Here is a 13,895-nt window from a genome sequence, read left to right as displayed (position 1 = left end):
CCCTGCAATTAGTGTGGATATAATTTAGTTGCATTTTACAGGTTGGTGATGATGTAACTGTTCTGGACGCAACTGGGAAATATGTCATGCCAGGTGAATCTCTTTGTCTTTTTTTGAACTTTGAGGTATAGGAGAACAAGTTGAATATTATTAACTTTATAGCAGAAATTTATGTCATATTGTTCTATTTACTTAATATATATTAAAAGGGTTTAAGTCCTCTTATCTCTGGTCAGGATAATCAATCTACTAAATTATGTACTTATTAAAAAATAAATTTTACCCTGATAGAATTTGGAATTATTTGTTTCTGATGAGACCAGGAGGTATCGACCCACACACACACCTGGGGATGAAGTACAAGAATACTGAGAGTGTTGATGATTTCTTCAATGGTCAGGCTGCTGCGTTAGCTGGGGGAACAACAATGCACATCGATTTTGTTATACCAGTAAATGGAAGTCTATCTGCGGGTTTCGAAGGTTATACAAAAAAAGCAGAAAGATCATGCATGGATTATGGTTTCCATATGGCCATCACAAAATGGGATGAAGTAGTTGCAAGAGACATGGAGATCATGGTCAGGGAAAAAGGTTAGCATGGTTGGCTGTTAGAGTGTACTTTTGATTTTTGTCACCATGCTTATGTTGAAGCACCAGTACGTGCTGGGTAATCTAGCTTTCTTTTTCTTGATTACACCGTCTAAAGGTTCCATTTCTGACTTGTAGGTATCAACTCTTTCAAGTTCTTTCTAGCCTACAAAGGGATTCTTATGGTCAGCGATGAACTTCTGCTGCAAGGCTTCAAAAAGTGCAAGTCTCTTGGTGCCTTGGCTATGGTTCATGCAGAGAATGGAGATGCTGTTGCTGAAGGGCAGATAAGGATGATAGATCTTGGCATCACAGGTCCAGAGGGACATGCACTCTCTAGGCCACCTGTGGTAATCTTTGTTTTTGTTGCTCTCATGAGCAATCTTGCGAATATTTGTGAATATTTGCAGGATGACGCATAAAACATGTACCTGACATAATTAATTCTATGCAAATCAGCTGGAAGGAGAGGCCACATCTAGAGTTATTCGTTTGGCGGCGTTTGTTAATACACCCCTTTATGTAGTCCATGTCATGAGTATTGATGCAATGGAAGAGATAGCCAAGGCTCGAAAATCTGGTGAGAATCTTTTTGTCTTTGATTTTCTGAGTTTGCCTTTTAGATTTATTGACGTCAATGAAGTATTGGTTGTGAGTCTTTTGTTTTGAGTTGGATGTGAAATATGCACATGTTAACAAATATTAGACCTGAACCATGGTTTTATGAATAGAAGCATGTTATATCACTTGAAAACGAGTTGAAGGTTAAGCTTTGTAATGTTCTTCAGATTGATGAAGATATGGCTTGCAAATGTAATTGTAGTCAAGATTTTCACCTTAAATCAATCCCATTTTGCAAATGTTTTTGGAGGAGCTTTATTTATTGATACATGTTTGGAACTCGCATGTGTTCCAAAACTTAGTTATTTTAGGCATGCCTTCGGCACTTGTTTATATGCAAATCACTACACAAACAACTCTGGGACTTTGATGTAAGAAATCACTAATATTCTTTAACTTCAAAATGCAGGACAAAGAGTTATTGGTGAACCAATAGTGTCAGGACTGGTTCTGGATGATTCATGGCTTTGGAACAATGATTTCACCACTGCAGCAAAGCAAGAACCCGTATACCTTTAAGTTCTTTATTGTTTCTTAATCAGTATTTGAAGTATTTCCAAACAACCCGTGATTTTCATTGCTCCAGGTATGTCATGAGTCCTCCAATAAGGAAACTTGGACATGGTAAAGCACTTCAAGCTGCCCTTTCAACCGGAATTTTGCAGGTTACATTTTCTTTGGCTGATATTTTGAAATTAAGCGCATTTGCCTCATATATCTTTTTGGCTTCAAAAGCATTATTCCACAAATATTTGATCACAACAAAACCAAAAAAAGAGAGAGTATGTGCTGTCCATGTATATTCTTTATTATAAAGATAATATCTAGTGTCAATATGCTGTCTGTGAAATTCGTTAGGCTGTGAGAAGCTTTAGTGTACAAGTATCTAGTTCTTAGATGAGTAGTCCCGCATTAAAATTACTAACTGCTTTCTCTGGTATAGTTCTGTACTTCTCTTAGTAATGATTTATCATGCATATGACTGTATAAGATGAAATTAGTACTAGGTTTACTAACACGACTCTCTCTCTCCTTCCAATTGAGCTTGTCTTATGATTCACACAGTATTGCATTTAATATGTAAGCATGTTGCACAGGCTTGGAAATTTTTTAATAGTTTTTCGTTTTCTTTTGTGCAGCTTGTAGGAACTGATCACTGTACATACAATTCAACACAAAAAGCTCTTGGAATAGATGATTTTCGGAAAATTCCTAATGGTGTCAATGGTAATTTCCAATTCTTGCTACCTAAAGAGTAATTAAAAAGTTTACTAGGCTGTACAGGAGAACTGAAATGACACCTTGTTTGGTCGACTGTTTTTTTTGGCCGATAATTGAACTTGACCTCTGGTTATTCAACTTGTTAATTCACTGAGCCATCTGGAATTTTCAGGAATCGAAGAGAGAATGCATCTTATCTGGGACACAATGGTGGTAAGTTATCGTCGTGCTTTTTTAGCTAGCTTCACTTTAGAAAATGCTTGGCAATGTTTCTACTCTCGTTAATTTACTCTTTCAAATGATCTGATGCAGGAGTCTGGTCAAATTTCTGTTACTAAGTTTGTGCAAGTAACGAGTACTGAATGGTATGCATATACTCTGGCTTCTTTATTAGCTCTGCATGACATACCTGCAGATAGAGTATCTCTGATGTGATCTAATCAGCAGAAGTTTCAATTAATTGATCCAACATCATTAGAATAGATAGAACCCTAAATTACAATTAGGGGAAACGGGAATAAGCCCTAAAAGCCTAGATTACTTTTTTCAGTTTTTGCTAGTGGTTTCTATTAATTCTTTGACTGAGTTGGATGGTGCTATATGTATATTAAAGGACTCGGCATGAATGAAATTTGCAGTGCTCAAATATTCAATATCTACCCAAGAAAAGGAGCTATTTTTGCTGGATCCGATGCTGATATAATCATATTCAACCCAAATTCAAGCTTCGAAATATCAGCGAGGTCTCATCATTCGAGATCAGACACAAATGTGTATGAAGGAAGGAGAGGAAAGGTATTTCTTATAATACTTAATATATATCTTTTTTGGTTAATGAATTGGCTAAATTACTATCAGCAAATCTGACCAGTGAAAGTTCTATTTCAATTTAGGTTATTGTAGTCCCTGTAATTCATGATGTACACTTGATCATTGTGACATACCTTTGATAGACTTGAATGCTTTTATTGGATACTTAGGGGTTGAGATGAAATAAGCTTGTGAGAATCAGCATCAATATGTTCAGAATAGTCCGTTAGTCAGTAGTTTGTTTTGAACCTTCCTACCCTCATAAAAGTGTGACAAACACCATTTAGGGTCTATAAGTTTTGGAAAAAGTAGCCTTTGATTAAAATTGTAAGCATGTAGTTATATATTAACAACCAAGAAATAATTATGTTTGCACAGGGTTGTACTTGTATGTCACAGACAACTGCGGATTTTGCTGAGCAAACTTTGCCAGGACGCCAGACACAAAATGCATCTAGTCAATAATCTGCCATGTCCATGATTTAACAATTTCTTGCAGGACCATTGGTGATATAAAATACCATATCCTGACGATTTGTCGATTTCCATTATCCAGAACTTACACATCAGTTTAGTTTCTCTAGACTGTGACAGTTCGGAAAGACAGAAGCACCTAGAGTTCCAGAATCCAGATAGGTTCACTTGTAAAGGGTATCCACAGCATAAGGTGTCTGTTGAGTTATATAACGATATGCGTACTATATATCTCAACAGTGTATAATGAGTCATTAAAGAGGATAGGTTGTGTGTTTATTGGGTAGAACAATGAGATACAATTATTTCCCGCTTTCTAGAAGGTTCTGGGTACATATAGTCATAACTCATAAGTCATGTACTCTATATTGGTTGACTCGCAGTTCATGCGGTTGTAACTTTTGTCTATCGCAACTTACTTTTGCTGTACACTTGTATTACTCTGTTAATTTTTAAGTTGCTTATTTGCAGGGAAAGGTTGAAGTGACTATTTCAGGAGGCAGAATCGTGTGGGAAAATGACGAACTGAAGGTTGTGCCTGGCTCTGGGAAGTATATAAAAATGCCTCCCTTCGGTCATATGTTTAGTGGAATGGACAAAATTGATGCTGCATATCTCTTCCCTGCATCCCTACAACATCAGGACTCCTTGAGATTCAGGTTATTATTGTTGTTGTTGTTCAAAATGGAAGGAATAGATTCTAATATTCTTGAGATTCAGAAAGAACAATTAATTCATTTTATATTGTTCCATTTGTCTGAAAGCAAATAAAGACAAAAATGGAATCCCTCAAAATGGAATAGATTCTATACTAAGAGATTCTATGGAAACATTTCAATGTTGCTAATCTGGTTTTATAAATCTATTTTCAAAAAGAATCAATATAATATCATCTTTTGTATTTTATTGTATAATCCATTTGTCTTGTCTCACTCAAGTGCGAAAACAAATGCTTGAAACAAAGAAACAGTTGCGTCGATCTGTTGGATAAACTTCGAAGGAGAAATTCCAGTACTGAATCCCATTAATTTAATCAGAACAAATTGTCAGGGAATATTCCGGCAAAGATTGCATCAGTTTGTTTCTTGTTCTATACCTGTTTAGGCTGAGAGATGCTTCATTGTTCTTAAACTGTTTTCTATGGGGTTCTGGACTACTCCCAGTTTCACAACTAAATCAAGATTTTTATAATTGATAAATCTTGGACGCAATCATCTTGCTCATGACTTGAGTTTTATCACTTATTTGACCAAGTCCAGTAATCTAAAGATATTGGGCTTGAGTGGAAACAATTTTAGATTTTGATGTGTATAGATTTGACACATACCTATATATTACTCCTATATATTAGTACACCACATACCTTTTAGTTTATACAATTTGCAAAGATGATTTCAAACTTGCAGGCATTCACATTATTAAACCCCGTCGTTCTCAACCCTTCAACTTCTTCTCCTAGTTTATTACTACACCACATATATTACTAATGGAGATCTTGACAATCAATGCTCCTATATATTACTACACCACATGCCTTTTAGTTTATACAATTCGCAAAGATGATTTCAAACTTGCAGGCATTTACATTATTAAACCCCGTCGTTCTCAACCCTTCAACTTCTTCTTCTAGTTTATTACTACACCACATATATTACTAATGGAGATTCCTATATATTACTACTCCATATACCTTAGTTTCAACAATTCGCAAAGATGATTCCAAACCTGCAGGCATTTACAGTATTTAACTTTTACATCATCTTCCTACTCTTTAACCAATTGATGTCACTAACAAAACCTTCTATGGCCACCTATAGAAATGAGACTGATCTTCACTCTCTAATCGCTATTAGAGATGGAATTCAAGGCGGCTTAAGCTCGTGGAACCAATCTTTCCATTTCTGCCAGTGGCAAGGCATTAAATGCGGCAAGCGTCATCAAAGAGTCATAAGTTTGGATCTTTCCAGCCAGAGTTTGGTTGGATCGTTATCGCCTCATATTGGAAACCTCACTTTCCTAAGGGTCATCAACCTAACACACAATATATTCTACGGTGAGATCCCACAAGAAATTGGTCGGTTGTTTCGTCTTCGAGTACTCTATCTGTTCGATAACACTTTCGAAGGAGAAATTCCAGTCAATCTAACCCAATGTACTGAACTCCGGTACATTAATTTAAATTGGAACAAATTGTCAGGGAATATTCCGGCAGTGCTTGACTCATTGTCAAAGCTTGAAGTCTTGATTATTGAAAGAAACAATCTGACAGGAGTGCTACCCTCTTCTTTAGGTAATCTTTCGTCGCTTCAAGCCTTCTCCACAGTTTATAATAAATTGGTTGGAAGTATTCCATCCAGCTTTGGTAGACTGTCAAGCTTAAAAGTCTTGTATGTTGGAGGTAATTTACTATCTGGTGAGGTCCCGTTACCAATTTTCAACAGCTCATCCCTGAATAAATTAGCAATTTCCATTAACCAATTTAGTGGTAGTCTTCCATTAGACATGGGCATCACTCTTCCTAATCTCGTTGGTTTCTATGGTGGTGGAAACCAACTTTCTGGACTACTCCCAGTTTCATTAGCTAATGCTTCTAAACTTCAAATATTTGATATTGGAGATAACAAATTCGAAGGAGAAATTCCTAAGGATTTTCAATTCCCTCAAACTATCAAACTGATAAATCTTGCAAGCAATCAGCTAGGAACAGGAGAAGCTCATGATTTGAGTTTTATAACTTATTTGACCAACTCCAGTAATCTAAAGGCATTGGGCTTGGACCAAAACGATTTTGGAGGTGTTTTCCCGAACTCTATTACCAATCTCTCCAACCAAATGGAGGATTTGTATCTAGGAAGCAATCAAATATCTGGAATTATCCCAGAAGGGATTGGGAACCTGGTCAATTTGTTTATATTATCTCTCGAGTCTAATAACTTTTCCGGTAGTATTCCATCTTCAATTGGAAAACTTCATAGTTTACAGGGGTTAGATCTGTCAGAAAACAAATTGTCTGGACCAATCCCATCTTCTCTGGCAAACAATACTAAATTGATTAAATTGTTTTTCAGAAGGAACAGACTGGAAGGAAACATTCCTTCAGGTCTTGGTGCTCTTAGCCTATTGCAATTTCTGGGTCTGGAACAAAACAACCTAAATGGTACCCTACCTAAAGAGATGTTTAACCTTTCCTCTCTGCTTTATCTTAACTTCTCTATGAACTCCTTAACTGGTTCCCTACCTTTAGTAGTAGGAAAACTAAAAAATCTTGTTGATATCAAGGCGTCTGGAAATAAGTTGTCTGGTTTAATACCTAGTACTCTTGGTGAGTGTTTGAGTTTGGAAAATGTATACTTGGACGGAAATTTGTTTGAAGGGATAGTTCCTCAATCTTTGAGTTCTTTAAAGAATGTCCAAGGGTTGGATCTATCAAGGAATAATTTGTCTGGTGGAATTCCAAAATATTTGGAGGACTTTCCATATCTCCAGCTATTGAATCTATCCTTCAATAAATTTGAAGGTGAGGTACCAATGAACGGAATTTTTAAAATTGCAGGCAATTTTTCAGTTGTTGGAAATTCCGATCTCTGTGGGGGTATACGTGAACTGCAATTGCCGCCATGCCGAACTAACAAATCCGAAAAGCAAGGAAGGTCCAATCCTTCCAGGATAGTAATTTGGATCAGTGTGGCTGTGTTCATTCTTTTGGCATCAGGTTCTCTAATATTTTACTTGAGAAGAAAAAGTAAACTTAAAACGGCTTCTTTGCCATCATTTAGTGATCGGCATCTCAAGGTCTCTTATGGAGATCTTTCTCAAGCGACTGGTGGATTTTCTCAAGCTAATTTTGTTGGTTCAGGTGGTTTTGGCGGTGTGTATAAGGGAATGCTTAACCAATACGAAACCGTTGTTGCTGTGAAAGTGTTCAAACTTCAATTGAGAGGAGCTTTAAAGAGTTTTGTGGCAGAGTGTGAATCATTGCGTAATATCCGCCATCGAAATCTTGTTAAGATTCTAACTTCTTGCTCTAGTGTGGATTACAAAGGAAATGAATTTAAAGCACTAGTCTTTGAGTTCATGCCAAATGGAGGTTTAGATAAGTGGTTGCATCAAGAGATTAGCGAACAAGATGAAGAATCGAATTTGAACCTACTTCAAAGACTAAATGTCGCCATTGATGTTGCTTATGCGTTTAGCTATCTTCATCATGAGTGCCATGTTTTGGTTATTCATCGTGATCTAAAGCCAAGCAATGTGCTTCTTGATAATGATATGGTAGCGCATGTTGGTGATTTTGGTTTAGCAAAGCTTCTTTCGGAATCAATAGAGAACTTGCATGATAATAAGAGTACCTCAACAGGGGTAAAGGGATCTATTGGCTATGCCGCTCCAGGTAGGAATTTAAAGATCAACATATGTTGATTTTAGTCATTTTTCCAATTCATAAATGCATGAAATCAATATCTAGTATATTGCATTAGTTATAATTTTCTGGGCAACCTCATTTTAGTGAAACTCAATTCTTTTTGCCTCTTTTTTCTCTAGTTAAGTTCGACACCATTAACACCCCAGTTATAGGAGGGCCTTGGATAGTTGGATGTTTTAAGCTCCAAAGCTTATAGCATAGTTATTTAGATAGTCAATCGAAAAAAAATAGTTATGTAGATATCTTAAAAGAGGAAAAAGGAATTGGACGTTAGTGCAAATGAAAAGTTGTCAGAGAATCTATTAACTTGATCTAATTACTTTTCAGTCCATGTTAGTTGAATTAAAATTCAAAAGATCGATGATGAACAAACTGTGGATGTGGTGGTAATTAAGCTAGTTTGGTTACTTTTATTAATATCTTAACTGACGATTGTGAGGACCTTTTTAATCTCTCTAAAGTAGAATTGATGTAAAACATTACGGTATTACTATTATATTTCTTCTTCTTTTTTTTTGTTTTCTTTTTGCTGGCCAATGGCCTTAATACATACATCATATATATATATATATATATATATATATATATATATATATATATATATATATATATATATATATATATATATATATATATATATATATATTTTTTTTTTTTTTTTCATTTAAATGGTTTACTAAAAACTAGTGATTGATGTATATATTGTAGAATATGGTATGGGAGCTGATGCATCCATACAAGGTGACATGTACAGTTATGGAATTCTGGTGTTAGAAATGTCCACAGGAAGGAGACCAACCGATGAGATGTTTAAAGACGGTTTATGCCTCCATAACTATGCTAGCAATGGTTTGCAAGCTCAACTTATAAAGATTATAGATCCAATACTTTTATCTGAAGGAGATGACACTTTAGGAGAGACTAATAGCATCAGAATCGGCAGTCATAGGAGAACAAAACTGCTAGAGTGCATGACTGCAATAGTCAGAATTGGGGTTGCATGTTCTGTGGAATCACCATCAGAGAGAATGGATATTAGAGATGTCTGCAGGGAATTGCACACTATCAGAGACACATTTCATGGTACTACGATTTGCGTAGAACGTAAATGACTCCAACGACGGTTTAATTGAAAAGTTAAGTCATATCTCTTACAAATAAATTAAATAATTGAATGGGAAAGAGATAGATAGAGCAGAAGAAGTCAGTGTTTTGCTTTGTAATTTTTCCTCCATTTATGTCCTATTCTCCTTCCATCACTGAAATTTTCATTTAACGGTCGTTTGTTTGCGATTTCTTTCCTATGCTGAAAAAAATTGTTTGGTTTCTTTCTTTCTCTTTTAAAAAAAAGTTGTTGATGAGATCAATCCTTCCATTTAGTAGTTGAAACATTTTTATGATTAAAATTGTATGAAGCATTGATTGTAAATTTATGAAACATTAAAAAAATAGTACTTTTATTTATATGTTTTGTGAAGCTAATGGACTCTAATAATTCTTGGTTACCATGTGAGGTTAGTTCAAACTGTTATTACTATGTTAATTTGTTTCCCCAAAACAGGAGCTGCCACGTCGGTCTTATATTATATATACATTTCATGACGACCTTGGGATATTTTCGCTAATCTAAACCATTGCAATTGATATTCCATAGATGCACATTCTAGGTTTGTCAAATCTATTGCTTAAATTTTATTGTACGGAATCTATTGCTTCGAGATGCACATTCACTGTATTGGAATATATTCATTGGGTAAAAATTGTGTGACATCTGCAGTTAGCATTTGGGAGGTACATTCAGAATAGTTACATGTGATTCAGTATACAATGTATTGCATTGTAGATTGTTGAGGTGTATGATTATTATAGGATGTTCACGCTAGATGTTAAACACGTCAAAAAAACCTTAAACCAAGGACTTACAGTTGAGTAGAGAAAGAGTGAAAAGGAGTTGCAAGAGGCTCAAAATGGATGAAAAGATGTAAGTGATTAATTCATTCATTCTCTTGCAATTATCTTTTATGCTTTGGACTGAGTTGGTACCTTATTCAAAATGTATTTTACGCTTATTGAGCTGGTAAGGATTTTAGGGGCATTGTTTTGTGGTACTTTCAGTATTGTTATTAAATTTGAAGTTTATTTTGAATATTTTTGTGGTTGAATTTCTTGTTCCCAAATTTTATTGATTCAACTGAATAGCTGAATTTTTCCTTTATATGTTTTCAACATTTCATGGTTGATATTGGAAGGCAATGTATGACCTGGGTGTCCTTAGTCACTATCTAGATTGACTTTTAGCATAAGAGGCGTGTCATGTGTATCGTCTTTGACATAAAATTCTGAAGTTTCATGCAATTTTGTCGTAAACATTGTTATTATTCAAATTAAATACACTAGAGGCCACCTCAGGGTATGTGTGTTATTTGTTAAAGCTGTTGGTTGAATTTGATTTCATTTTCGAGTATTTCGGCATTTGAGGTAGATTATACCATCTCTTCGACATCTGAGAACTCATTTAATTGTTTCAGCTCCATCTGTCATGGTCTTTAAGAATTCCATAATTTATATCTCAGTTCTTAATTAATGAATTTGTGTAAAGTGTGAGGATTTTCATGTCGTTTTTTGCTCCACTTCGCAGTTTTCAACTCAGGCTCCAATTAGGCTCATTCCAGGGACTGATTTTGTAAACAAAACTCCTCTTTAAAGATCTCTTTACCTACAGACTGAGTTTTTGTTTTTTCTATGATGTCTTTATCTGGTTCCATGCTTATATACTTTTGTATTATTGCTTACTCAGGGGCGAATGTGTATTTCATCTTGTGCTTTAGTAGATTGGTTTGATATACTTGCTTCTCTTTGAATATAGTCGGGTCTCACATGATTTGTTGGAAGTCTTCAGTCGTTTGTCAGTTAACAGGAAAGCTTTGATATACTCGCAATATTTTATTAAACTAAAAAATTGTGAGCATTTTATACAACATGTATTTAAAAAGTGAGATACTACCGAAACTTTATCTCACAATTACTGCGGAATCATTTACATTAATTAACAAATCTAAATCAGCATAAGTAGCAAATTCATAGTAGTTGTAAAGGAGTGTTTTGATCTTCTCCTAATTACAATAAGGAAGAACGGGAAGGGTTTGGATTTTGGATGTGACCGAGGTCATTTGTGCTTAATCGCCCCACATTATCTTCTCTCGTTTTTCCTTTTCTTGGGGAGAGAAGAATCAGGTCTGACGTAGTTCCAGTAGGTGGTATTTATAGAGTTCAGGGAGAGGAGATCCTTTTGACACGTGTACTCTTTTGTGCAAATGTAGGGTGGAGATCACGGATGAGTGTTGAATTGGATTTTGGATATGCCCTGTTATGATTGGGGGTAGATGCGGTAGTCCCTATTTCCCGGTGATGAGATTACCACTAAGATCTTGGCAATCATTACACCTGGGGGGGTGTGTTTCTATCCGAAGCGTTCTGTATCTGGCAAAGTGTTCGTAGTGAGATATCTTCGTTGGTACCACCACCTACTCGAGCCGCCGCAGGTCGGTCTTGGAGGTCGCCTTTGATTCATCTATGCTGCGCCACTCGTGTACTGCTAGGGCGCCATTCTCAGCATCTTGGAGGTCGATATCTTCGCCGCTTTTATCCTCGCGAAAGCGATGCCCTATGAGGATATCGCCCTACACAGCCCCCAAGAGGGCGTTGATGTAAGGGAAACCTTATTCTTGAGAGAAAGAGTCGGACGAGCGTGGTGGAGCATGAGCGAACAGTAGTGGATGAACCGACTGGTAGGGCGCCACTTTTGAATGCGGTGGCCTGGTGAATTGGCGGGAAAAAGGTGGTTTTACCTTACTTGCACGTGACAGAATCGTAGCAGTTGGAGAAGAAACGTGTCGCCGCGTTATACGGAATCTGAAAAGCGATGCCTTGGAACACGTGTGCGGGCTATAGCGTAGGCTGTAATGATTACTCCTTGGTAACTGAACGGGCGGTTTATACAAAATCAGATTTGAGATACCAAAAAGTTATTTCGTGTTTTCTTCCTCCGCAAAAACGCCCAGCCTAGGGGTTTCAAAGTCGCGTGCTCTGTTCTTTATTATCTTTCCAATTTCCATTTGCTTTCCTCTCTGTCCGGCTCGTTATTTTAAGTAGGTAGGTTATTGTAAGGCTATAGGGTTTAGGACTGAATATTTGATAGAAAAGAGTTGTTATAATGTCTGATTCTGATGATACTCGATCGGAGGAGGTCCGAGAGATATCTTTGAGTTGTGGAGAGTACGAGGATGAAGAAACAGTAAGTGTCGGCGTGGGGGTTGAGTTGGAAGAAGAGGATAGGATAGGCGGGGGTAATGCCCGATCTAGGTCAGGAGATGACGTGGCCAGTACGTCAGGTCGGGGGGAGATGTCGTCATCAAGCGATGTGCCCCCTAGAAGTGTGAACCGTCGTGCTGCTAACTCTTTCCCCGAACTGAGGGCAGCATATGGGATTAAGGTCCCTGACCTGGAGATATACGAGCCACGATTGAGTGAAAATGTTCGTAGTGAGGAGTATAACCCGCCGAACGGTGGAGTTATAATCTGTGAGGGCCAGCTGAGAGCGCATATGCACATACCGCTTTCAAACCGGGTATGCGACTTTGGCGCTTTGTTGGAAGTCTCCCCGCCGGTTGTGGGTAACACCGGCGATTATTTAAGGTGTTCACCCCTGAACGCGAGAGTGGGAATATGACATAAGGGTAGCCGACATAGTGGAGCACTATGTGGTACGCCGATCGGGAACATGAACTTTAGCTTGCAAACCATGACGACGCTGCGCTTACTGCGGATCGATGGAGTAAGCAATGAGGCCTGGACTAAGAGACCGTTGTTGCTAGTTGGCAATTACTTGTGTGGCGGGTGTATACCGCTTAACTAGGATTTGTAACATATCCGGTGGGTAGGAACACTTTTTTACATTGTTATTTTTTAACGTTTGATAGTTGTTTACCAGGTCTTTGTTTTTTTGTGGGCTGCGCAGTTTTCTGAAGCGCTTAACCGATCGTGGGGAGATAGAAAGATTTGCTTTCGGGTGAGTCGTCGCGGAAAAACAAGCGAAGTTGCCCGAGGTTGCACATTTCTTTGTAGAAAGGGTGGACCGCAATCCGGGAAAAAGGAAAGCGCAAAAAAGAGCGAGCCTCGAGCCCGCTAAGGTAAGGAGTGATGGAGGCACGAACGAAAGTGACCCGGTAACACGAGAGGAGAGGCAGCGTGGTGCATGGGAGCGCAAAGCGCCCCGTAGGGGGAACCTCGTGAGTGGAGGATCGAGCGGTCGGCTGAAATGGGGTTCGATCGAGGGCTCTGTGGAGTTGGAGCCGATGGTTTTGACCGCCGCCTTTCGTGGGCAGGGTCGGAGAGGAGGCAACGCGATGTCTCGGAAGCAAGACGACCGGACGAAGTTGCGAAAAGTAGCTCGACACGCTTCGTGGGGATGGTGCTAGCGCGGGGGGCGGGATCCGATGAAGGTACGGCCGGGGGCCGGCGGTATCTCGGCCGTAGGGGGCCCGACCGAAAGCAGAGTCATGGACTTGGCCACTTTTGGAGTGGGTCCGATGCGCCCTCGGCGGGGCCGCGATCGATCCGGTGAAAAGGCCAAAAGCTCCGCCAGAAGGTGACTGGAAAAGCGGTTGTGTCTGCGGATGATCTGGAGGGACATTTTGTCTATCTCGACGAGCATGGGCGCAGCATGGCGACCGCGGAAACGGTTTAAATCGCGGTTT

General features: G+C 38.2%; 2 protein-coding genes across 29 annotated transcripts in view; both read left to right on the top strand.

The window, feature by feature from the left end:
* LOC147484571 (dihydropyrimidinase-like) overlaps positions 1-13,895 on the top strand; it is a 30,862-nt gene that overhangs the window by 529 nt on the left and 16,438 nt on the right. For 25 of the 28 annotated variants that reach the window (XR_015203636.1, XR_015203637.1, XR_015203623.1 and 22 more), the window contains exons 1-2: positions 5,415-8,106; positions 8,848-10,120. Coding sequence is in view for 1 of the 28 variants with exons in the window: in XM_086575639.1 (XP_086431765.1) it covers positions 42-93; positions 324-593; positions 729-940; positions 1,050-1,170; positions 1,621-1,708; positions 1,798-1,876 (822 nt within the window). In the remaining 27 variants the exon portion in view is untranslated. Of the gene's footprint in view, positions 1-41; positions 94-323; positions 594-728; positions 941-1,049; positions 1,171-1,620; positions 1,709-1,797; positions 1,877-5,414; positions 8,107-8,847; positions 10,121-10,777; positions 11,243-13,895 lie in introns of those variants that run through there. The other 3 variants (XM_086575639.1, XR_015203617.1, XR_015203642.1) reach the window with 3 other exon arrangements.
* LOC147484573 (dihydropyrimidinase-like) lies at positions 2,125-4,911 on the top strand. The gene is made up of 7 exons (XM_086576291.1): positions 2,125-2,148; positions 2,351-2,438; positions 2,605-2,645; positions 2,745-2,797; positions 3,071-3,227; positions 4,188-4,375; positions 4,821-4,911. The coding sequence occupies exons 3-7, from the start codon at positions 2,619-2,621 to the stop codon at positions 4,909-4,911; spliced, it is 516 nt and encodes a 171-aa protein (XP_086432417.1). The 5' UTR covers positions 2,125-2,148; positions 2,351-2,438; positions 2,605-2,618.

The sequence above is a fragment of the Coptis chinensis genome, chromosome 8 (genome assembly GCF_015680905.1).
Source record: "Coptis chinensis isolate HL-2020 chromosome 8, ASM1568090v1, whole genome shotgun sequence".
In the NCBI taxonomy this organism is placed as follows: Eukaryota; Viridiplantae; Streptophyta; class Magnoliopsida; order Ranunculales; family Ranunculaceae; genus Coptis; species Coptis chinensis.
Note: the sequence above shows the minus strand (reverse complement) of the source record. Positions and strands in the feature narration are given on the sequence as shown.

Bases quoted from the DNA above. Each gene is read 5' to 3' on its own strand.
- LOC147484573 (XM_086576291.1), top strand. From the start codon at position 2,619: ATGCATCTTATCTGGGACACAATGGTG. The intron at 2,798-3,070 runs GTATGCATATAC...TGAAATTTGCAG, and splicing joins CAAGTAACGAGTACTGAATG to TGCTCAAATATTCAATATCT. The intron at 4,376-4,820 runs GTTATTATTGTT...ATACCTGTTTAG, and splicing joins CAGGACTCCTTGAGATTCAG to GCTGAGAGATGCTTCATTGT.